The sequence below is a fragment of the Atractosteus spatula genome, chromosome 2 (assembly GCF_055471065.1).
Source record: "Atractosteus spatula isolate fAtrSpa1 chromosome 2, fAtrSpa1.hap1, whole genome shotgun sequence".
NCBI classification, from domain to species: Eukaryota; Metazoa; Chordata; class Actinopteri; order Semionotiformes; family Lepisosteidae; genus Atractosteus; species Atractosteus spatula.
This window is the reverse complement of record NC_142707.1, coordinates 32,663,403-32,688,187: the sequence shown is the minus strand read 5'-3', so window position 1 is coordinate 32,688,187 and position 24,785 is coordinate 32,663,403. Positions and strand designations below refer to the sequence as shown.

The following is a 24,785-nucleotide window of genomic DNA, read 5'->3' as shown; positions in this document are numbered from 1 at the left end:
ATTTCATTCAGTTGATATCTGTTATCTACTGCAACAAAGTGAACAGTCATAGACTAGCTGTTTTAAAATCATGTGAGACTAGTTCCCAAAGTTATCTAAATTGCTTACATCCTTGCTTAACGTTTTCAGCTAATACAAGTTCTATGAAAATAGATGGTTTTCATTGTTGTACTGCTTTTTTATTTAACTTCTATTGTAAGGTGATGTAATGTAGCCAAAGATTATTTTTCTGGAATTATCCTATCGTGGACACTAGTTTGTATTAAAGTCATGGCACAAATACGTACTCAGGCGTTCTTTATTAACCAGAAATAACTGATTGGAGGCCATTTCTGTGCTTATTCAAGAAAACCTAGTAAAAGAACCGTCTCTGTAAGAGACACCTTTCTCTTTTGTTTTAATACCTCTAACCAATCATTCGTTATCGAACAAACACTTATTCCTGATAAGGGTTATGGCAGTCCTTTGTCTGTCCCACAAGTAGAGTGCAAGGCAAGACTTATTGACTTTGGTTTTTTGTCTCTCTGCCACAACCTACTGTATGTTCCAACTATGACAGCCATTGGTGAAGTAGGGGAAAGTTCAAAGGTGTTTTCTCTCTTCTTCGAAGGATAACTCCCACCCCCCTGGGGGAAGGAAAAAGCACGGTGTCCATTGGCCTGGCCCAGGCTCTCACTGCCCACCTGAAGGTCAACTCCTTTGCTTGTTTGAGGCAGCCTTCTCAAGGGCCCACCTTCGGTGTTAAAGGTATTGTGTTCGTCCCCAGCCCGCACCGAAGCACGTCCGTGTGTCAAGCTTTATATTTGATCAAATATTCTGGAACTTTCCGGGAAAGGTCATACTGAAATCGCCTTTCATGCTGAGCTGGGAGCAGATTTTATCTTGGCCCATGCGGGGGCAGAAATATTGACTCTTGAGACCCCAGTTTCTCTTACACACTGCTATTTAAAATACCCTTTCTTTTCACTGAACTGTCTTCAGTTCTTGCCTTCCAAATTTAAAATCACCTTCTTTTATAAGTTAGTTTCTGGAGGACTAATCTTTATTACAGCCCGTGTTGATGTTTTCCTTAAACATTGGTAAAGCACTGCGTTAACCCCGACTGTTTGGCTGTCCATGGTTTTGTCCGCGTAGGGAACTCTTAATAAATTTTATCCTGAAACACTGTAGCAGTGAAGGATCATTGCAAGGGCACACAGTTTTATTGACTTTTTTATAAACTGCTCTTTGTATCCTGGGTCCTGAATGTTGAATTTGTTCTCTCTGCTCTAGGGGGAGCAGCAGGAGGTGGCTACGCTCAAGTCATTCCAATGGAGGAGGTAAGCAAGTCATAATCGCAGTCATAAGACCTCGTCAGCTGGACTGATCTGCTTGAAAACAACTTCATCCCTTTCGCTCTTTAGCATAATATTTTTCATGAGGAAGTTATTGCTAGCAAAGACAACAGAAAGACTTCAAAGCAGGGAGTAATTGCAGATGCAATGTATCATGACAGCTCTTTCTTCACAGTGTTCTCTTGGATTGGTAGAATCATATCCTGAGCTGTTAACTGCTTCAGAACTTGTGAAGTATGCATTACATTCTAGAACCAAATCGATATGTATCTTAAACGTTTAATAGTATTTGTTGCATATGTGAATACCATACACCTTTCAGCAGGATAAAACGATGTTTATTTTGTCAATAATGGCCACATGCTTCTTCACTGACTAAAAATGACATGGTTCATACAGGACACCGATTCTATAACTTGAAAGAAATATCATAACATTTTCTGAAGCAAAATATGCTTTTGGACAAAGTGCTTCATAGAAGGCATGTTAAACAGATATTAGATTTAGTTCTGTGATTATGATTATTCTCCTTCTAATGATGTTCCTTGGATATCATTTAAAATAACGACCTTTATGACTGGTCAGTCAGTGCAATCAGTCGCTCAGAACACGGGCTCGGCCTTGTGGTCCAGACATTGGTTTGACCTTGGACCATGTCATCGGTCGTCTGCAGCTGGGATCCCCAGGTGGCAACAAGAAATTAGCCAGGAGCCGTTGGTGTTGATTGGGCTGCAGTTGGCCAGGGTTTCTTCTGGTCTTTGCTGCAGTAGCAGCCCCTAGGGGAGATGCTATGAGCTCCCAACAAGACATGTCCACCATTCCACTCAGTGCTAATGCTCCTTCAAGACACCGCAGAGCTCACAGAGGGGCAAATGGCTGTGTACATTGGAGAAGAGCACGAGTCCTCTATTCTCCATGTGTGGTTGTATGAAAACAGGGTGATAAACAAATGACATCTCCAAACTGACTAGCTTTTAAAAAGGCAACCATTGGTAAATCCAAATGTAAAATAACCCTGACATAAATGTTTGGCAGCACTTCATTATTTTTGAAGAACCTTCAGTTGTTGCAATTTTTTACCGTTACCAATATATAGAGTTACAACTACAAAGAGTCGTATGGTATTGAGAAAGCATTTCTTTGCCTCGTGACTGCTCTTATTTTCATATAATGAATATATATTGATGAAGGCTTCCTTTACAGTTTAATCTTCACTTGACGGGAGACATCCATGCAATCACGGCGGCCAACAACCTGTTAGCAGCAGCAATTGATGCCAGGATTCTTCATGAAGCAACTCAGTCGGACAAGGTAGCGTCTGGTGCCAGAGCAGAATGTTTTGCTGTGGATTCTGCAGTAGCCAGTTTCCTCGGCGTATAGTAACGCTCATTTCAGAAAGAATAAAGTTTTTTTTATTTTATTTTTTTAACAGGCATTGTACAACAGACTTGTGCCTTCTGTCAACAGAGTCAGAAAGTTCTCTTCCATACAGATTGCCAGATTGCAAGTAAGTAGTCTCTGCATTTTGAGGCAGTTCCAGTGCGCACATGAAACGTCATGTGACCGTATATCTGGTATTCCTGGTAAGGGCTGAGGCATCCTACAGCTTATCCTGGAAGCACAGAGCAAGTCACTTCTTCGCTACTGTACGTGTCCGCAGTGGGATAGTGACCATTTTTTTTACAGTGCACACCATGTATTAGGAAACAAGATGGGGCTACTCCTTAGATGGAAAGAGCATTTGGCTAATTTTTTCTTTCAGCATTTATTTGCGTGATTTAATTCAGTGATTTCACTTAGAATTTACATCCTCATATTTATAAGGTGCAAGCTTTTTTTTTGTAAAGTGCTTTAATTGGGTACTGTTTCTATACCAAACACTTCACTATATGGCCGCAATGGGACAATGACCACTTTTGTTAGTGCACACCACTAGTACAAATACAGTCAATGGTTCCTGCAGTTGTGTACAGGCCAGGCTGGCCACCTTGCCAAACCAATGCTTGAATGCCGACAAAATGTGCTCAAGAATCTATATTGAAATACTGTTTCGTAGTCTGGAAGGTCATTTGCCAGCCAGCAGCCACAGCGGTACAATATGTTATCACATAGCTCTGACGTCTCGTGCATTGAGACCAAATCTCACGGTTTCATGCCTTGATCTGAAACTCTCCTGCATTTGCATCAAGTCTACGGGGATTAAAAAACAAAGTAATGGATGGAAAATTCTGAAACTGTCATAGAGACTTGTGATCCGTTAATTTAATCAATGCGTTTTTGTTTTCTTAACGTGAATTAAAGAAACCGTCGATGCAAATATTGCACAATCACAGTTCTTAACGGATAATCTCATGTATTATGGTCTTGGCCTCTTGAGAACTATATCAGTAATGGATGTAGAAGGAAAACGTAGGGTTTCCTCGCAGCTGAAATTCTGGGTCACAGAAAAATACTGTGTCCCTTTGTTGTTTGCAAAAGTTGGTGAAATGCATCAGTTCTAAAGAATAATAAAGGGAGTGGGAGCCACTTAATTTTGCGTCAAAGAGCGCAAAATAATAACAGTCTCTCGATTGCAAAACGCGCATAATAATGGCTCTATGATGCAAGAAACAGTAATAGCATCAAACACAAAACTCGTTCTCTGCATTATTGATAGCCTGCATCCTTGATGAATCCTATATAATTAAACTAACTGTTGTGGCTGAAATAGTCTTGATCACGATAATGTTTAGTTTCAGTAATAAGATAGCTCGTACAGTAAGCTCGCTAAGTGGGGGAGGGCTAACATTAATGTGCCACTTTGGCCCGAGAATGTTTTCCTGTGGGAAACCCTGTGTGATTTCCCTCAAGGATCCATGTTATGTGTTGAAAAGGATATATGAGCGGTTTAGTAGCAAGGTTTGCTCTTCTTACTGTCAGTGTTGTTGCCATGTTGCTAAACTGCTGTTAGAGCCACACAATTGGTACAGTATGTGGTCTGTGATACCACTTCCTATAAAGGGAACTAACTATAAGGAAAACGACAGCATGAAGCTCCTAGAAGTAGCTGATGTAAAGTTTAACACAAAAGGTTAAACAGTCGGACTTTGTTTTAGCAGTTGTAAAGTTAATCTATTAGTAAAATATTAGTAAGCATGGAAGATGTGTCGTGGCGCCATCAAAGATCATGAGATGCTGAGGCCTTAAGAGTCGGAAGTGCTTAAGCAATAAACCAGTACTGGATTTTTCAGAGATTATCTGAGAAACCAAATATTTCCAGTGGTGAAACGAAATGGACTGTTTCAGTTGCATTTCCGCTTGACACTTGATGACTTGTCTAGAGTCTGTGTTTAAATGTGACTCCCCTTTCTCCTTATCTGAGAAATACATATGCATATTTTCAGATATTTGAAGTTATATGGTGAGATGTGACGTATTTATTTTCAGCGCTATAATCTAGTACCACTTATCCTTCAATGTTTGTGCTTCAAAGAAATGTCAGACGGTTTCCTTCCTCCACAAGCTGAAACCTACTTGTCTTGCAGTGGAGAACAGGGGAGAAGCAGGTGTTTATTTGAGTTACTCTCCTTTCAGATCCCATGCCTTACAGCACCCATGTTGAGTAGTTAATGGTGATTTCTGGGGCCTATTCTTTTGTGCCAAGATAAACTGTAATCTTTCATTAATAACATCATTTCTATTACTGTAAATTCTGTCACACTTCCTGATCTTTGTTATAGATGTGTAGTATACAGACAGTTGTTGTTCATTCTACCCACAGATATCCAGATATGATATCTAATTTAAATCAGTTAGGCAAGGTAAAAGAAATTCCACAAGATTTAAGGTGATGAGTTATATGGTCATTGTTTGAAGAGGAAATACTTTAGTATTTCATTTTTGGTTGCTGTTCTTGTTTTTTTTTTTGCTGAAATACACGCTAATAATAACAATACTTGTTACAGGGTTCTAAAGTCAAATACACTTTCATGTTTAAATGTTAATGGCCACATTAAAATCATTCTTCTGCAAGTCATAATTATTCAAAAAGCAGAGTTTTCACTGAAATGTCTGCATTGTCAGAACAAAATGTTTTTTTGTTAGATTGTACTGCCCTTTTATACTTCTGACGTCCATGACTGTACTTCATGGATAGCCATCGGAGAAAAAAAAAACTTTGCAGCCTGTACTCTGTCTGGCCAAGGTGTGGTGAATTTTAAGTGAATTACTTTTTTTTCAATTGGTGTATTACTGATTATCGGGGATTTGCAAACATATTATGTACTGTATTGCCACTAGCAAAGGAAACCTGAGAAATTAGATAGTGTTGAGAATATTGAGTTTGAAGTTCTACAGTCCTCTGTTGACTTATTGGAAGAGATTATGAATGGATTGGTACTGCTCACATGTACCGTATTAATGCTTTAATTCTTTGTTTGCACTGTCTAGCGACTGGGCATCAACAAGACGGACCCTGACAGTTTGACCCCGGAGGAGATTAACTCGTTTGTACGCCTTGACATTGACCCCTCGACCATCACATGGCAGAGAGGTATGGACAGGGGGATGAAAGCCTACATTAATGCTGAATATGGGATTCATTTTTGGTGGGATCTTGAATACTGTAATATAAAATCATTTTAAGTTTCCTGTGTGTTTTAATGTTTTTTATTCACAGTTGCTGAAAGAGCATTGTTAATAACCCGTTAAAACACTGATTTTGCATTCTAACATAAACAAAATGCCAAAGAAAATTGGGTGTATTCCAGCCAAATGTACGGTGCCATGAAAAAGTATTTGCCCCCTGTCTGATTTTCTGCATTATTTTGTGTTTTTCATGTTGAATTTTATCAGATCTTCAACCAAAATGTAATATAAGATACAAGGGACCCAAGTAAACAAATAACACAAAATTCTGATACTTCTTTAAATTATTCAAGGTAGTTATACAACACCCATGTGAAAAAGAAATTGCCCCTTGGGACTCAATAACTGGTTACAACACGTTTGGCAGCAATAATTGCATCCATACGTTTTCTGTAGTTATTGATCAGTCCCTCGCAGCACTGTGGAGAAATGTTGGCCCAGTCCTCCATGCAGGACTGCTTTAGCTCAGTGACATTTGTGGGTTTTCAAGTGTGAACTCATTTCAAGTTCTGCCACGTCATCTCAGTGGAATTTAGGTCTGGACTTGACTAGGCCATTGAACATTCTAAATTTCTTCTGATGTAGACTTGCTTGCGTGTTTTGGATCATTGTCTTGGTGCTTAACCCAACTGCGATTCAGCTTCAGCTAGCAGACGGATAGCCTGACATTGTCCTGTAGAATTCTGTGTTCCAGAGCAGAATTTAAGTTTCTTTCAATTATGACAAGTCGTCCAGGTCCTGATGCAGCAAAGCATCCTCAAACCATGACACTACCACCATTGTGTTTGACTGTTGGTTCTTACTGTGGAATGCAGTATTTGGTTTTACCAAACATAATGGGGTCCATGTCAGCCAAAAAGTTTCACTTTTGACTCTTCTGTCCATAGAACCTTGTTCCATAATTCTTGAGCATCATCCAGGAGCATTTTGGCAAACCTGAGGCAAGCATTCATGTCCATCTTCACATGGCAGGCAGTAGTTTCTGTCTTGAAACTCTGCCATGGATACTATTTTTATGCAGTGTCTCACTAATGGTGGAGTCATGAACACTGACCTTAGCTGAGGCGAGAGAGGCCTGCAGATCCCTAGATGTTTTTCTATGGACCTTTGTGACTTCCTGGACAATTTTACGCCTTACGCTGGGAGAGATTTTGGCAGGACTAGTACTCCTGTGAATATTCACTGCTGTCCCAGATTTTCTCCATTTGGACAGTATGGCCCCAGAGCCCCGAGAGATGGCTTTGTTACCCTTTCCAGACTGATAGTCCAGAGTCCGGATGTTTTCAGGAATTTATTTTGATCTTGGCATGATGTGTTTCTAAAACCCATGTGCTGACAACTTCACTCTGCTGGTAAGGGACAAAGTTAGTCAGATTTATATAGGGCGGGGCTGAGATACATCAGGCCCGATTGTCAACCCAAGTATTCAAACAGTTGACCCTAATTATCCCTTTAATTGGGTTGAGTTCACTAGGAGGGCAGTAACTTTTTTTATACCTGAAGATTGTGTATTTGATTCCCTTGCACACCAAACAAAAGTTTGGTGCTTCTTTCATTTGGTGTCATTTTTTTTCTCTCAGACTCTTCTCTATGTACTACTACAACCCATGAAAAGACCTGACAAATTTTGCTGCGAAAAATGTGCAAATATGCAGAAAATCAGACAAAGCAGGTTGTCAATCTTAAGTCTTAAAAAGATCTTAAATGTTAAGTAAACAAAAATGAAAATAAAATTGCTGTAGGCAGTTTTATAAAGACAACCCAAAAGACATTATTCAATTTATTCATTCAGAATATTTATTTTTTTCATGTTCATGTTTCAGTTGTAGATACAAACGACCGATTCTTAAGGAAAATAACCATTGGTCAGGCAAACACTGAAAAAGGACACATTCGTCAGGTAAGTAACTTATAATTGAGTGTGATTATAAAATGTATTCCAAACGCACAGTATACTAACTTCAAAGATTTGAACTCTGCAAAAACCGAAATTGTAAGATTTGTTATATGTATATAGCCACACAAATATTTCAAATAGTCTTTGTCCAATCAAAAAGAATTGTTTATGCAGTATGGGCATGTTTTGGCATGTAGTCTTTTTTATAAAGCACATACATAAAAAAATAAGTGCCCTGCTATTATATTTCAGTAGTTGCCAGTCTGATTAAATCTGAATGAGGTAATACAAATAAACACTACACCTGCATGGGGAAATAATATAAGTGAAAGCAAATGTTCTTTTGCTGAAATATTTCTATAAAAAATACATGCGAGGCCAAGCATATGTTTGCATTTACAGTATGCTTAACTGCTGTCCTCAATAACTCACTTTGTAGCATTCGGAGAATTCTGTCATTTCAGGCACTCGTTTTATCAAAAAAGGTGTTAAAATCTAGAAAGGATAAATATAAAATTAAAGAATAGACAAAATATTGTATGTAATACCTTTGTACCTCAATATCCTTTGTGGTTGGGATTGTCTGAATTATTTTAATTTTGCCTAAAAGACTGTGAGCTTGGCTCTTGACACATTTAGAACATATTTCTTACACTGCGTATTTTTTCAGTAATTTAGAATTGCCAGTTATTAGATGTCATACGCTCACCTGAGTTGGATTCATGTTTTTTTAATTGATTTTGTATGTTTTTGTCCCGGCTCATGGCTGTGCACCCTGTAACCGCACACGCGAGAGAATGAGAAATTAGGGAGACCTGCTCACATTCTATTCTCTTGTTTTATTTGAGCACATCGCAGGAGACACAGCCATGTAATGAAGGTTATGCTGTGAAAAGTAGGAGAGCTGTTTTGAACCCTGCAAATGCCTGGGAAGCCTCCGGAGAATTGCCAAGAGAACCTTGACTAACTAATTCCTCCCTATTGATGGCAGCATTGACGTGACACATGACTCATAGCACCTAGTTCATGTGAACGTGGGCAAACACCCTTACTGAGGTGCCCTCACACCTTGCAATGGATACTTTGATCTTTCTTTGCTTACCTAGTCTAGTTTTATGAGTAAGTAGCTCTCAAGGACATTCAAATGTCTTCTTTGCTTCACGATATATAATTGCTCTGCAAATATATGAGTGTAACATCATTATTGTCCAATATCTAAATGCTCTCAATCTTTAATCTGTGGCACATTTAAGAGGAGCTCAGAGAAGCCTAGATTTAACTTAAATTATGTTTTGTACATTATTTGAGAAGCTCCCTTGGGCTCTAAATATAGAACTCTTTTTATTTTGTCCTCGCAGACTCAGTTTGACATCGCCGTTGCCAGTGAGATCATGGCCATCCTGGCCTTGACAGACGGGCTCGCTGATATGAAAGTGAGACTTGGCAAGATGGTGGTTGGCAGTGACAGGAAAGGTCAGCCAGTCACAGCAGATGACTTGGTATGTACTGCATTACGAACACCACACCTCCAAGCACTTCAGCTGGAAGGTATCGCCTTAACCTGTGTAAAAGCATGATGTGTTACATGCACATTCCAGGAGTGTATTTATTACTGCAAATGCCAATTCTTCAGAAAACGAGTCTGACCATTAAATGTTTTCAGAAAGTGTCTTATTAATTGCGTAAGATTACAAATAGCTCAATTTGTATATTTTTTTTGGAAGTAGAGTCAATTCAGATTTCTGAATCCAGCAGCTGGTGGGTTTGAAATGTTGCCTTATGATGGTTTATGATCTGTAATTAATATCCATCACCTCAGACAGGATTTTGGGCAGACTGGTGCATAATAGAAACCTTACAATGCTTGTTTCAGTTTTGTGATTTACAGTATGAGAAGGTGCGTTTTTTGAAAAAAAGGTCACTCAAAGAAAAAATGTGAAAATCAAGTCTGAGAATTGGGGATGATGGCTTTGAGTGGGGTTATTATGCTTGGTTAATTCTGTGGTAAAAATGAACTTTTAAGAATCCCACTTTGATGTGCTTCGGTTGATTCATCTTAGACTTGGTGAAATTCCTGGACTGAAATGTGAATGAACTTTGCTAAAATGATCAAGGATGGTCACCTGAGTTCTCGGAACCAAGCACAGCAGCACTGTGCTCACATCATTGTGCTGGCAGTTTTAAAAGAAGTTTAACTTCTAGAGCCTCTCAGTTGGGCCCATGTCCTGTAGTTCTGTGAGCTCCCTGGTTTCCTGTACTTCTTCCTGTGTTTCCTGGCTTCACTGCTGTTCCATAAACATGTTTAAATTTAACTAGACAAAAACTGTTAGTCATGGAACCTCACCTTTGTAACTCGGTTATTGATCATGTAAGGACAACATCATCATTCAAATCTCTGAAAATAAAGACCTTCTTGGTGAATTTGGCTGAGTGATATGTAAATAAATACTTTAGAGCATAAGAAAGGTTACGAATGAGAGGAGACCTTCCAGCCCACCTGGCCTGATAGTAGCTAATTGATCCAAGGAAGTAACTCACCCCTTTCTTGAAAGAAGCCAGGGTATCGGCTTCAGCAACATAGGCAGCTAGCAACAGACTCCCACATCAATTACATTAGTTTGAATTGTAATTGAAATTTTAATTTTTTTAAGTAATAAATCGTAGTACTTCTTTATTAGAGCACAGCGGTGCAATGCACAGTACAGTGAAAGAGTCCTGTATATGCGGAATTAGGCAGGAATTCACTGTGTTGTCTTTTGGAAAGTTGCTGAAGTTTTCCCTTTGTTTCTAGGTTAAAACTTGTATGCACTCTTACCTTTGTTATGCTCTTCATGGTTGGCTTCTCTTATGGTTTTTTTTTACAAATTTATTTTAATAGCCACCATCTTGACTTACTGTAGCACTATCCACTGTGCCTTATGAATAGAAACACCATTGCCAATTCAGAGAGCTCAGAGGTCTGAGCCAATAAATCGTTTTCATCTGTGATATGATTCACCCCAGGGGAGGTGGGAGATCCCACAAAGTAATATAATGTGTAGCATGGCTAGAGTCTGGCAGCCGGCCTTGTAAACCTTTTCACTCTCTGGATTAGAGAAAGTGACATCTGATACCAGTGAATCTGGAACCTGTTGGTTCCTCCATATTCATGTTGGAATGGAGCTCATTGATTCGTTTAGTCATGGGGCTGGGCTGCCAGTCGATGCAGGTTAAAAGATTAACCAGTCAATATATTATCAGTTGATTTGAAAATTCTCCCGTTTTTTTTTATTTTTAATTCCAACATTGCTGCTGGGTTTGTTTTTCGTGCAATAAGCATTCTTGGCATATACAGGATGGAAATACTGGCTGCAAAAACACTGTTCAGCTTTCACTAAGTTTCCTTTTCTTGGAGGACGTTGATATATTCTTTGAAAATCCATTCTGTGTTCACTAGTGGCGGCATAGATAGGTACTCATGAAAGTAAAAAGGTCAGGGACGTGAAGAAGGCAAAGGAAGTTTAATAAATAAGTCAAAATTTAAGTTTTTCTGAAACTGCATTTTATAAATGTAGCGTGAACTTTGTATTCTCTTTCAATAGAACTTCACCATCCCATTTTAGTATTTTAGTATTGTATGCTTTTAATTTTATTTAAGCAGATGCTGTAAGCAAACCGAGAGAAGATACAAAAGCATGTTTAGCTTAACTGAAGGTTAAAATCCACTTTACTCAACACAGAATTGTTCAATCAGACCTGATTACTGAAAGACCAAATTAAGTAAGTGGTACTTGCCAATTACCGTTTTATATGAGTATGAGCACAGGGGCAGATGACGATGGTGCATGTTTTTTTCCTCACAGCATGCACTGTCAAACCTTCTACATTTTGTTGCACTGAATGCCTCTCAGCGTCTATGTGAACAAGGGAGCATTTATTGGAAGACTAAGGAGGACAGGATCAGAATAGTTAATGCTACATGCAAACATGCCAGAGGGGATGCCGTTGCTCAGCAAACTGCTAAGTATGTACCTACTGCTTTTGGAGCTATGATAGTATTCAGCTAATGACATATCCCAGACTCTTAACTGACTCAACAGTGCGTCAGTCAAGTACCTTTAATGGTTATGTTGTTAAGTAGTTACTCTATGTAGACCTTGGAGCTTGGACTGTTTCTGGAGTTAACACTAAGGGCTTTAATCTTTGAGTTTAGTCTCTAAAGTTAAGAGTAAGGGCTTTAGACTAAAGACTAAGGGCTTTAGTTTTGGGGTGGAATAGGGGCTCACTTTTTAGCATTACTGCCTTACAGTGCTGGGGCCCTGGGTTCAGTTCAGGACCTGTGGCACTCTCCGCATGGAGTTTGTATGTTCTCCCTGTGTTCACTTGGGTTTCTTCCAGTTGTCCCTGTTTCCTACCACAGTCCAATGGCATACTGGTAGGTTACTTATGGGAAAATTGGCTCAGGTATGAGTGTCTGTGTGCGCCCTGTGCTGGACTGGCGGTACTCTTACTTGCACCCAGAACCTAAATCGGATGAATTGGTTAAAAGTTGGAGGAATGTAGCTTTAGTCTTGCAATGTAAATGATTCCTAAAAATGTATGAATTTTACTAGTTATTACTAGTACAATTGACCATTCCCACGACTGTAGTTTTTAGTCCAGTTAATCTTAATTAAGTTAACCAGACATGTTGGACATGAAGTGTTCTGAAATGTCTGAGTCAACGCAGTTGTACCATAGGGATGAAATTGTAAATATCTGAGTTTTTCATCAGACATGTTCATTCATGATTGAGCCACTCTCAGAATTTTCTAAAACATGTTCTTCCAAGACCATTTTCATTCTTACTGAAGGGGTGGTTGAGAAGTCTCTTTCAAATTTACAGTATGCCCTTTTCTCTGGTCACACCTGAGTCTTTTCAAAGGCTTAACAACCAGTGAAGTGGATTTCATGGATTTCTGTGGCTGGTTTCTGCTCACACCAGTACTTTCTCACATGGTAGTGCATGTGAGTGTGGAAAGTCATAAAATACAAAGGTCAGTCTGACCAGTGAACTCCTAGTGACAGTATAACCATATCAACAGTTGTACAGCAACACCAACCAGAGAACAAGAGTATTGGATTTTGTAATAAAAACAACCCTATTCACTATAAAGATATACACTTAGAAGTGCTGAACAATGTAATGTCTGATCTTACAACTAATGCATATATATGCCATAAAATAAGGACTTAAAATGATAATACTCCATTTTGAAATTGCTCATCCATTATTCAGAGATCTGCAACTACGATTGAGAATTGATGAGACTGGGTTTGACGAGACAATCGAAAATGTTGGAAAATCGCAGTCTGATGGAAGCTTAGGATCTGTTCAAGATAACTCATAGAATGTCCCAGCAATGATTAAGGATGCTGTTCTTTAAAAGTGTTTTTAGGCCCCTTTGTATGTACTGTAATGTACATGACTTTAGTTATTGCAGTGCATAACAGCACATAATTCCTCTTTTAAAGGTCTGTGAATCTTTGTCTTTACGTGGGTCCTTGCATCTGTTCCTGGGGTGACATTCCATTACAAGTTAACCTTACAGGAATGCTGTCATTCCTTTATACAACTTAGTTGTTATAGAGCAATTCAAGATACAACTAGTATGTGCAATGTGCATTGGGACTGAACCCACAACCCTCTGTTTTCCTGGAACAGGCTTTACGTCAGTCACACAGGGGCTGATTTTGTGTGTGATGTGGAGTACACCCACAGCAGCTGCCACTTGGCGCACAGTTGAGCACCACTGCCTGGGGACTGGGATGACAACTGAGTGATGTAGTACCCAGAGTTGAACCAGAGATGTGTGGACTACAGGGCTCACTCTGTGTTCCAGATGTGCTCCTTTTACTGGTCATGCATCTCGGTAGACTCGAGATGTATTTTATCTACTCATTACAGTTTTGTTTAAGTAACTTTCTATATTCTGTTTTTACCTGGTCTGATTGTAATCAATTTTTATTTATTTTTTTGCTACAGCTGTGTGATGGTCTATTTACTGATTTCTTTGGTTATTGTGACCATCATGTAGGGTTTTCAATACTGCTGTTGTGCTTCTACTGTTCTTTCCCACTTATCAGGTTACCAGGTTAACTCATCCTGAAACTAGGTTCACGCCGTCTCCCTTCTCTCAATGATCAATTTATTTTCGTGTAATCTTCTCTATTCTCATGCAGGTTTTGACACCTTTCTTTACCCCTCTTCACTTTGCACTTCCTGAGTGGCCTCTCTGCCCCTCCTGCCTCCTCCCCTCTCCCAGCTTTTGTTCTTCTATGCCATTTAATCTTTGCTGTCTGCCCTGTCTTTCTCATACCTGAAGAAGGCTTCACAGCCGAAATGTCGTGTTTTCTCTCTTCTCTTTTCAGCATGGACTAAACCTATTACTTGTTCCTTTGCAGCCCACGCATGCTGACGCAGCTACCCACCTGAACTACTTTTTCCACTTATCTTTCCCTGAGGACATTATGTTCCTTAAATGATTGCACCTTTCACATGGTGAACATCGATATTTAATTATTTTAGCGAGTATCCTGAATTTCAGTTAGTAAATGTTTATGGTGGTGCTTTAGTTTTGTATTGATATCAAAAGTTAAACTTAAGTCCATACCTTTTTCAAGGGGGACAAAAATGCTAGTCTGCAACCACATCAGATGTGTCAAAATCAGGAAGAGGTCATGACTGAGGAAAAAAAAATGTTTGTGATGAGGTGGCATGGTGGTGCGTTGGTTAGCATTGCTGCTTTTCAATCCTGGAACCAATTCCTGGGGTGCTATCTGTGAGGAATTTGCATGTTCTCTCCAAGTCTGTTCCAATTTCCTCCCACAGTCCAAAAACATACTGGTGGGTTAACTGACTTCTGGGAAAATTGGCCCCGGTCTGAGTGGGTGCATTTTTGTGTCTGTGTGCCCCGTGATGGACTGGCGTCCCATCCAGGGTGTATCCTGCCTCGCACCCTTTGCTTGCTGAGATAGAATCCGGCTTTCCCTGTTACACTATACTGGATAAAGCTGGATAGAGGGATGGAAGTAATATTTAATCTTGGTTCTTGGTGGATAATAAAGATGGCCAAAGGCTGACAAAAAGATTCAGTTGTAGCCTTTGGAAACAGGGTGGGCCAAGTTGTGGGTTCTGACAAAAACCTCTGACATCTGTTTTCAGTGTCACAGGCTCACCAGCATTTTAGACCTACATCTGAACCCAATTTCCTCTAGCATTATGAATTGATGTTTTAAATACAAGTTCATCTCATAAAGCATACCTGCTTTTATTATTGCTTTCTTTTTGAGAGCTTATAATGCAAACATTGCCCCAAAGATTTGCCACGACCCTGAAAGTTGTAATAAGCAATTCAGTCTTGGTCTTAAGCAAAAGAAAACAGTAATGTCTTTAATTTACTGTGGGAGACCAAATATTTTGATAGTTTGCTGTTTGAAGCCAGATTGCTGCTGTGAACTGAAGAAAACCACAGAAGTCAGAGGCAGTAAGTAATACTATAAGTCAAAAGCAGCAATTAATCGTGGTCTGCATTTGAGAGTCTAGAGCATTCTTAAAATCTATGGCAGTCCTTGAGAAGCAGATGGTATATAAGTAACACCATACTTTACACATGCTTGCCTGTATCTTGGCGATTTTGGCCACTGTAGATTATTCCTGACATCCTCCTCTTATATTTCTTATTAAATCAATATGTCCGGATACAGGATTCTCCAAATTGTGGTTAATTCCCTCTGTGGTGTTTGCAAGGCTGACTCTGTAGCGGTCAATTAGACCTCGGTCTGGTAAGAATTGGTTTGAAATAGATTCTTATCCAGGCAAGTTAATTGCATTAAATGTTTTGTAAGGAAAGCACCCCCACCTCTGGTCTAACATTTTCAGGTAAAGCATGAATTTGTTTAAATTACAGTTTTCCAGTATAACAAATTGAGGAAATTGCTGTATTAATTTCACAAATTGCTAGTGACGGCTTAACTACAAAAGTTCAGCTAAACTTCAGCAGCAGGGGGTCTCTAACAGTGCTCCTATGTAGCAGGGTTAATAAGTAGGCAAATTATAAACTCATTCACTGCTAGGCAAATTATCAATTTCCGAAGGTATAGAGCAATTGTACTGTGGTCACTTTAACGTGATTGAACTTTGATTTGTTGAATTAAGAAATTAAGAGCTGAAGGGTCACATTTTATTTCAAATGATCGCTAAAAGACAAGTGTTCCTATAGCAGCACCTCTTACTCAGTCAAAGGAACACTTGTAAGTTACTAATATTATCTTAATTCAAGTGATGTAGGGTGATCTATGATGAGCTGGAGTTGGAAATTGTACAGGAAGTAAAGAAATCCACCTTTTGTGGAATATGTCCTGTTGACAAATTCACATTTGGCTAGTATTCTAAATGTTTTTGAATTTGAGCCATTTCTGAGCACTATGAATGAGTTTGTGTTGCCTTCATAAAGATGAAAATAAATAAAGTTTGAAACACCTGAAATAAAAAAAACAGTAGGATTGTAATTCATATATTGTGTGGAATGTTTTTTTTTTCTGTCAACGGTTTTCAAAAATGTTAAAACTATATTTAGACTATTTTAAAAGAGGTTGAGAAACCTTCGATTGTAAACAATGTGATTTATATGAAGTGTTTGACAGTTAAGTTTCTGATTTTGTCAAATGTTTCACCCTTCCAAATTTTTTGCAGATTTCAATTTAAAACATTTACTCTTAAGAGCTGTAGTGGCACAAAATTCCAAACATTGAGTTTAACAATGAAAAAATATGGAGCCACTTTAAACTCACTCCTGGATGTTTATCTGGTGTGGTTCTCTGAAGATCTAGATTTTCTCTGTATTCCCTAAACAGACAATAATGTAGCAAAGTGACTCAATCTATATTGATTTAAAATTTCAAAAGTACTTTAAACAGTGTTCTAATCCTCTGGTGCTACTTTTTCAAATGTGATTTTGGTCCTATTGAAAAGTGGATCCTTGAAGAAGCTAAACCTAAGCTAAAATCAAATGTTAATCAACATATTGCCGCCTTATTAAGGGGATGGCACTGGAATATCCACAGCTTTTATTATCTTTATATCAAAGTTCTTGAATGGTTTTCTGTGTAGGTAAGTGCCTCAGCCAAAATGAAGTTTGCATTGAAAATATTGTCATTCCTTATTGTAATTTATTTTGGCTGTGCTCTCTCACAGGGTGTAACTGGAGCTTTAGCTGTTCTGATGAAGGATGCCATTAAACCAACACTAATGCAGTCACTGGAGGTAAGTTAGTAATTTTCAACTTTAATAAAGAGGATAAGAACTCTTAAGGAATAGCATGGATGTTTTTTTTGCAGTGGGTATTGTTGATAAAATCTTAATAAGCTGACTTTTTTCAGCCACAAAGACTTGCTGCTGATCTGAGAAGAGCATCTCGTGCGAACTTTAACTTCAGTTATTCTGGAAATTTGCAGCACCGAATAAATGTTTGCCTTGTTTACCCTACAGTGGGTTATCTTTGATGTTAGTGATGTGTAGGGAGAAATGTGTGTTTTGTGTTTTCTAAAACTTATCTTATTATTTTCCATTTCTTAAAATGGCAGTGACTATAGTTTCTGTAGAAAATAGAAGAACTACTAGGAAATATTTAAATACATACTATGACAGCATGTTACAAAAGTCATGTAATGTTAAAAAATATTAAATTCTTTAAACAAAAAGTTGGTTAAAGATGGAGCACAACTGTTTGTATGGCCGCTAGAATTGATTTAGTATTACACAGAAGATGGAGGTAAAGTTTGAATATGTGATTTATATATATATATTTGATATAGAATATAATTTTTCATATTTTAATTGAAAGTTTGAAAGTCTCTTTAATGGATTGTAAGCTTATATTTGTTTAGTTAGGTTAGCCACTGAAAACAGTGTTTCTGTGAGGTGATTTGTATTTGTATTTTATTTTCCAAAAATACCACAAAACAAGACACCATACATTTTCTTTCCTCCCTCCTTACTACTGCTGTCAGCTGTACCCCTTCTGCATTTCTGCCAGACCCTTAATCCTCCTCTACCCCCACTTACACCCCTCTGTTTTTGTACGGAACCCAAAATACTGCCACTACTTGAATTTTGCACACCACTGGTACAGTATCTAGATGCGGGTTACAATTATAGATGCTACTGTGGCCCTGTCTCCAAGAATTGTGATGTCATTTTCTCTGTCATTGTTATGTCATCTTTTAGGTCATCAGTTGTGTCATTTGTCATATGAGGAAAACACCCAAGTAAGCATTTCATTGTACTCGGGTACACATGGCAAGATACATGAACTTAATGTGGGGTCATATTATTTAACACGGCTTAAATAATAATGAGAATAGTAATTTTTTATTTTGTGAAAGCTATGTACTATATGTGTCAGTAGGACACATGGACAAGAAGAAATAGTTTGATACCAAAAGGAGAAATAGATTTACAACACAATCATCAGAATTTAGAAATATCGGAGTGGTGGAGTCCAAAATAGAAATTCTACAATTTTCCTGTTTTCTTTTCGTTTAGGTCCTTCCAAAAAGGGTGGAGAGCTTTTTGCATGTGTCAGAATGTGCAGAGAGACTGCAAGGTCTTTCTGGAAGTGTCACTGGCAGTAACACATGGTCTTTGCAATGAATGTAAGCAAAGGTCTTGCTCTGTTTTGATGATTAAACCTTTTCCATGTCATTATGAAAAATACCACTGGTATTTTTCCAATTGTATTTGTTGGCATGTGTAGTGTGTAGCTAGTTTGATTTGCGAATGGACTCCACCCATAAGTATACTTTGCGTATTACCAACAAAATACATGGGAATACCTTTACTTTATAAAATGTAAAAATTATAGATAATGTAGAAGGAAGAAAATATTGCACTGCTGAATGGAAATACACTGAGAAAGGCTGTGATTTTGTGCAACAGCAAAAACATGTTTATGAACCGCAGTTTTCAATGTCTTCCTATGGATTTTCTATTAGATTGAAGTCATGACTGGTCCCTCAAGGAAATTCACTTTTTTTTTTGGTTCGTTAAGCCACTTGACCTTGAGCTTTGGGTAATTGTCCTGCTAAAAGCTAAATTTTCCTCCCAGTTTCATGTCCTTACCACATTGTACCAGGTTTTCCACCAGTGTTTTGTACTGGTGGGAAAACCTGGTTCAAGTACCATTTTCCAGTACTTTGCTCCATCTTTGTTCAGTCTTGACAAGCTTCCCAGTCACTGCTGATGAGAAGCAGGACATCAGGCTGCCACTCCCATGCTTGTCAGCAGGGGTGTTGTTAACTGAGTGATGCACGGTGGTGGGTTTGTGCCAGATGTAACACTTTTCATTTAGATCAAAAATTTAAATTTTGTTTTAACTGACCATAAAACCTTTTGCCACTTTTGCATTATCACTTAAGTGCTTTGGTGAAAACCCTGTGGAAGGTGTTGAGATGTTTGTTTTTTTCCAGATCCATAAAAGCTCCCTTTGTGAAGTGACTGGGATATTTTTGACACATTTTTTCCCATCTCAGCCACTGAGCTCTGTAACTCTTTCAAAGTCTATTGGTCTCATAGTGGCACCACTAACCAGTTTCCTTTTTGCCTGCTGCTCAGTTTGGAGGGACAATGTGATCTATGCAGTGTTGGGGTGACTTCCACTTCTTAATGTTTGACTTCACCATGCTCAGTTGATAAAATAACTCCTTTAAGTCTTTAAAAGAAGAGTCTATATACAGGTCTATCCCAGATGCCTCCATGTAGGGTTGCCATTTACAATACAGGCTAGCTTTTTGGGCTGACAGGAGTATTGTTGACTCATTGACATTGTCTTCCTTCTTAGCCATTAAACTCTAGTTATTTTGAAGTTGCCATTGGCTTCAAAGTGGTTTCCCAAGCCGGTAATGAGGGACAGCCTCATCTAGACAATGTCTGAATGGTAAAATACTCTCTCTCTAATCAACTTCCCCATGCCCAGTGCGATATTCTGTATTTTTTAAATGTTTTTACAACTCAAATTCAAATAGCTTTATTGGCATGACCGATGAATCGGTGTTGCCAAAACAGATATAATAAATGCAACATTTACAGTACAAACATATTATTGGACATTTACATACATCACCTAAAACATTGTGAGACAGGATCATTGTCTGTTCCTCAGGCTGACAGGAGATCACATAGTATGTGGTCAGTTCTATCTTTCTCCTTCCTTTTGGACTGAGAGCTTTTCTGGTTCTGGCAGGTATGCGAATACTGGGATTAGATTTGTTAGGAAGAATATTTGTTTTATTCCAGAGTATTTCTCATAGTGCAAGAGATAATGCATTTCTGTCTCTCCCTGCTGGCAGTGGGAGCACAGTCTGTCCTCTTTGGGCAGCCAGGTCTGCCTTGTGTCTTCAAGTTTATATGGCCAGATTGTAGTCAATGAGCCTGTTCTATTTCTCTTTGCTGTCTCTTACCCTGCTCTGACACTCAGCTAGTGTGTATTGTCTTTCTTAGGGTCCTGTAGCATTCACGTTTGCGTATGTGTTTCCCATTGGGTAAGATAGTGATGTTTGGCCACCTGTGCTGTGATTTGCTTGACTTTGATACGTGTTTAGCTGTGCTGTCCTGAGGCTAGTTGGTGTTCGTGGATTTCAGGACCACCTGACTGAGGGGGCTCTACTGTTCTTTGCTTAACAGGGCCTTATTGTGGTAGAAAATCAGGTCACTCGTTTTTAGGTGTAACCAATAATTTAGTGCGCTCTTCTGTATATTGATTAACAATAGGTATTGGCCTAATTTGGCCCTGCATGTATTGTTAGGTGTTTTTTTCTGCACATGGAGAATGTCTTTACAGAATTCTGATTGCATGGCTACTCTGCAGATTTTATATAGTCCTCCTGTACTTTACTACAAAACACCTTTACTGAAAAACAACTTTATTCCCAAGCTGTTTTGTAAATTCCTAGCTGTTCATGGATGAGTGTTTATTTGAATTTTACTAGCTGACTGAAAAACCTTACAAAAACTGGTGTACGTATTCTGAAATCATTTGAACCTCTATTTTTGCACACCGTGGCCAACTAATTTTTAATGTAGATTTGTGCACCAGAAACAGTTCAGGTTTTCCATAACAAAGGAAATTTTAGGATATATTGCAATCAGTATTTTAATTTTTGGTTTTTCTTTCCAGTAGTAAGTGGTACTGACTTGACCATTAAAGTGTTAAGTTGGAGGATTCAAGTTTGATTACAAATATTCACTTTATATATATATACATTTTTAATTTGTAATTCAACAAAACGTGACATCATTGGAAGGGGGCTAAAGCCTTTGCAAGGAACTGTATAATGTTAAAATTTATAAACAGAAAACCAAGCTTTCTTTGAGTGGATGCCAAGATACAGACAGCAATGTCCAGATTAAACTAAACAGACTGTGATTGCAAACTGAGCAGCACGTTCAGCATCATCAGTCTTAAAACGTATTGATTGTACAGCTAGCGGGAAAGCTGAAATTTCTCTTAAAAGGCTCTTAATCCTTAATGAACAGCTCCCTCATCGCTGTTTTCGACAGCCCACTTGAGCTCCGACCACGGTTTGCTGTTTTGTACTAGACAGCGTTACTAGATTAGGAGAGTTTGCCAGTATGAAAATGGCAAAAGGTATATCTCCACCGGTTAGCATGGAGATATTTTGCTCTTCATATTTTGCAAGACCTTTCCTGCCTTTGTTTTCTGCTCTTCATTTGTCCGAGCTCCTATCACAGAGCCCAGGTTGGCAGGTCCATGGGAATTTTCCGCCGTGCTGGCCCATACCCCTATGGTGCAAGGTGAAGGCCAAGCCTCTGTTTTCACAGATGGTGCCTGGGGCGTGATAGCCAGAGGCCTGACCGAGTGTCAGCCTTGCTGTGTATGCCAGGTTTATCGTCGTCTGAAAACACTCCACGAAATCCACATATGTGTGAGGTCTTCCTCGTTTCTTTCCCTGGCGGTGAATATTCTTCATTTCTAGCCAGAGAAAGAAAGACCGTGGAATGTTATCACGCAATGATGGAACAGTTTCACACATTCAGCAGCCGGTGCCTCAAAGAAAACTGTTATTTGTTTGCGTAGCCCTCTGTCTTTTGGGGTGCTGAGAGTAAAAATGATCGCCATTGCCTCTGACAAGCACTCAGATAAACACACCAATCTTTTAAAAACTTTAAATGAAGCAAAGCTCAAATGGAAAAACAAAACGTTATACAAATACACATTTGATAATGACCTGCTAAAGAGGAAACAGATTGTACTGTGTTAAGCACTACGTACTGTTCATGAAGGGACTGTTTACCATCAAACGGGCTCTTTAGAGAGTCTCCCTCTTTAAATCCAGTTGAACCAGATTATAGAACCAATCCAAAAAGTTGCATGAAATCCTTCAGTCCTTTACCTATTAACTACCAAGTGGGTTAGATGAGCCTAATAGCCTCCTTTCTTTAGTAACCGTTCCTAAAAAGGATGTTCATGCTACAATATTGGTAAAAGAAGACTTCAAGAACAGCAGAATTTGTATGTTCTCATAATATAGTAGCGTTAAAATTACTTTGAAATGTGTGAGATTTTCTCAGATCCTTCTGCGTCATTTTTACTGTGTTTTTTTCCTAATTAAAACTTTGTTGCCAATATGTAGATATACAGAATGTTACTTGTTCACATCCAAGACAATATGTATGAAGGGTCTTTATGCCCCATCAGTTCTTCATGATTATGTTTGGTCTTTAAGGTGGTCCTTGACCTAACAAATGTTTCAGACACAATGATTTTTATTTTCAAGTGCAAATTGTACTGCCGTCCAAAAAAAAGGTCATCTAAAAAAGCATGGTAGATAATCATTAATAGCATTGAAAGGTTTTCACAAGATATGATATGGGTGTGGAAACAATTTACATGGTTTTATGGTAAACTGTTAATACTGAGTAATACTGAGAGTAGCTTTTTCTTGGTCATTATAACCAACTCCTAAGTATTCTTTGCATGAAAACTGAAACATGAGGTTACCAGTTCAGTTAATATTGTTGTAAAAATCACAAAGAACAGGGTGTCAGTTTACGTAATCCATAAAGAGTTTTGCATTTGGTTTGCAGAAATCTTAATGAATCTTATGTATACATCATTTTCCCCTGCCCTTTGTCAGTTTACGCTTATTATCTAATATTTAGATAAGCATGCTGTATGTAATCACATTACCTCTGTACACATTCAGCTCGGCTGATAGAAACCAAAGCCTTATGAGCACATTAACATTGTTGTTAAATATGTAATACATTTGTCATTTGCTTCAACACTCTGGGTTGTTTCTTTGTACCAGCCCTGTCTGTAATATCCCTTGTTTTGTCATAGTAATGATCGAGCTAGTGAAGACAGCTCGATCTGTTTACTCAGCTGGTTTGAAGTCGTGACTGAGCCTCGATGAAGGGGAATGTTCACCCCCTGAGCAGAAGGCAAACTGGAACTTGAGATCATCTCATACATCATTTTCTTATGCAAGCCTCTTACTGCTGAGTTTCCTCTAGTTCTTAAACTAGTCCCAGGCACCAACAACCAAAAAAAACCTTTACTAAAACTGTTTTAATGGCCAAAGTGTGGAGTTGAAGAAATGTGCCGCTGTGCACAGCCATCTGCTTCGTATGGTTTGCAGTGATCCCATTCAAAGTTTCTTTTTGAGTTTTTGCAGGGAGATTTCAGTTGCTTAACTTGCTTGTGCTCGCCCCATGATGTAATGGCTTCTTTTGTTTTTCTTGGGTTACACTTTATTCAATCTCCTGCCTTATGCGTTCTCCTTTACCTCCTTGCGTTTAAATCGATTGCATGTGTTGCTTTGCAAATCCATCTTACAGGTAATGGCAGTGCCTCTCACCCTCTAACTAGAATACCAACTGTTCAATGAACAGACTCATGCTACACACTAACTTTGTGGACTTCTGAAGGACATTTAAAGTACACGTCAACTGAATGACACCATAACCCTGTTGATCTGAGCTGAAGAGATGGCACTAAACAGAAAGTGCTGTTTGGGGAGCAAAACAAGGTTAAGGGCAAAGGAATTAATCTGGTTTCCTGTTGTTGCTGTAATACTTCTCTTGGGCATATCTGTATCCACTGTGTTCCTTTTTTCCACCAACAACAGAAATTATATCATTCTCACAGATTAACCCCTATTCTATACCTGTGGCAACTGTTTTTTTCCCCAGCTGTTTTCTTTTCCATGTTCAAAGCTTTTTTTTTTCCTGTAGGATGCTTACTGCTGAAAACAATACTCTATTATTTTTGTTTTATACAGTCATGCTATTTGGATGTGAAATGGTACAGAAGCCGTGTGTGTGTGCATTTCATTTAGCAGGAATGTGGTGTCCCTACATTGCACTCATCATAACAGGAGTAAGCTTGTAACGTAAACCTTTTAGTCGTTAAAAGTATCCAACCTCTTGAAAAGAAAATGCTGCAATTGGCTGTTTATTTTGCAATTTTGAATGCCAACAGTTCTGTCTAGATTTTAAACTACTCTAATTAGGTTTTCTGTCAATGCATCAGATTTAGAGCCTGTTCCTCAGCTCTGGTGAAGCTGGCCTGCCTGGAAGAATTGCTGCAAAGAAACGATTGCTAAGAGTGCAGAATAAGAGGAAGAGACTTGCCTGGGCCAAAAAACACAGAAACACAGTTGATGTTGAAACATCTGTACTTCTACAGTAGTTGCATTGAGCTCAGTTTGTTTTTCAGGGGTCAGTTAGTCACCGGTTTCGCAGACTTGTGACTCTAATTAATGTATTATCTGGTTCTGAGGTCACCTTTGGCCAGCCTGACCTTTATTGGTCCTCATGAGTGCCAGTTTCTTCATATCGTTTGATAGTCTTGGCCACAGCAGTTACTGACACTTGCAAAGTTCTTGCA

General features: G+C 38.7%; 1 protein-coding gene across 1 annotated transcript in view; it reads left to right on the top strand.

The window, feature by feature from the left end:
- mthfd1l (methylenetetrahydrofolate dehydrogenase (NADP+ dependent) 1 like) overlaps positions 1 to 24,785 on the top strand; it is a 117,618-nt gene that overhangs the window by 22,874 nt on the left and 69,959 nt on the right. Inside the window, exons 12-19 of the mRNA XM_088929573.1 lie at positions 611 to 747; positions 1,273 to 1,319; positions 2,538 to 2,645; positions 2,767 to 2,841; positions 5,763 to 5,865; positions 7,784 to 7,860; positions 9,216 to 9,356; positions 17,072 to 17,140. Coding sequence (XP_088785699.1) covers positions 611 to 747; positions 1,273 to 1,319; positions 2,538 to 2,645; positions 2,767 to 2,841; positions 5,763 to 5,865; positions 7,784 to 7,860; positions 9,216 to 9,356; positions 17,072 to 17,140 — 757 coding nt within the window. The remainder of the gene's footprint in view (positions 1 to 610; positions 748 to 1,272; positions 1,320 to 2,537; positions 2,646 to 2,766; positions 2,842 to 5,762; positions 5,866 to 7,783; positions 7,861 to 9,215; positions 9,357 to 17,071; positions 17,141 to 24,785) is intronic.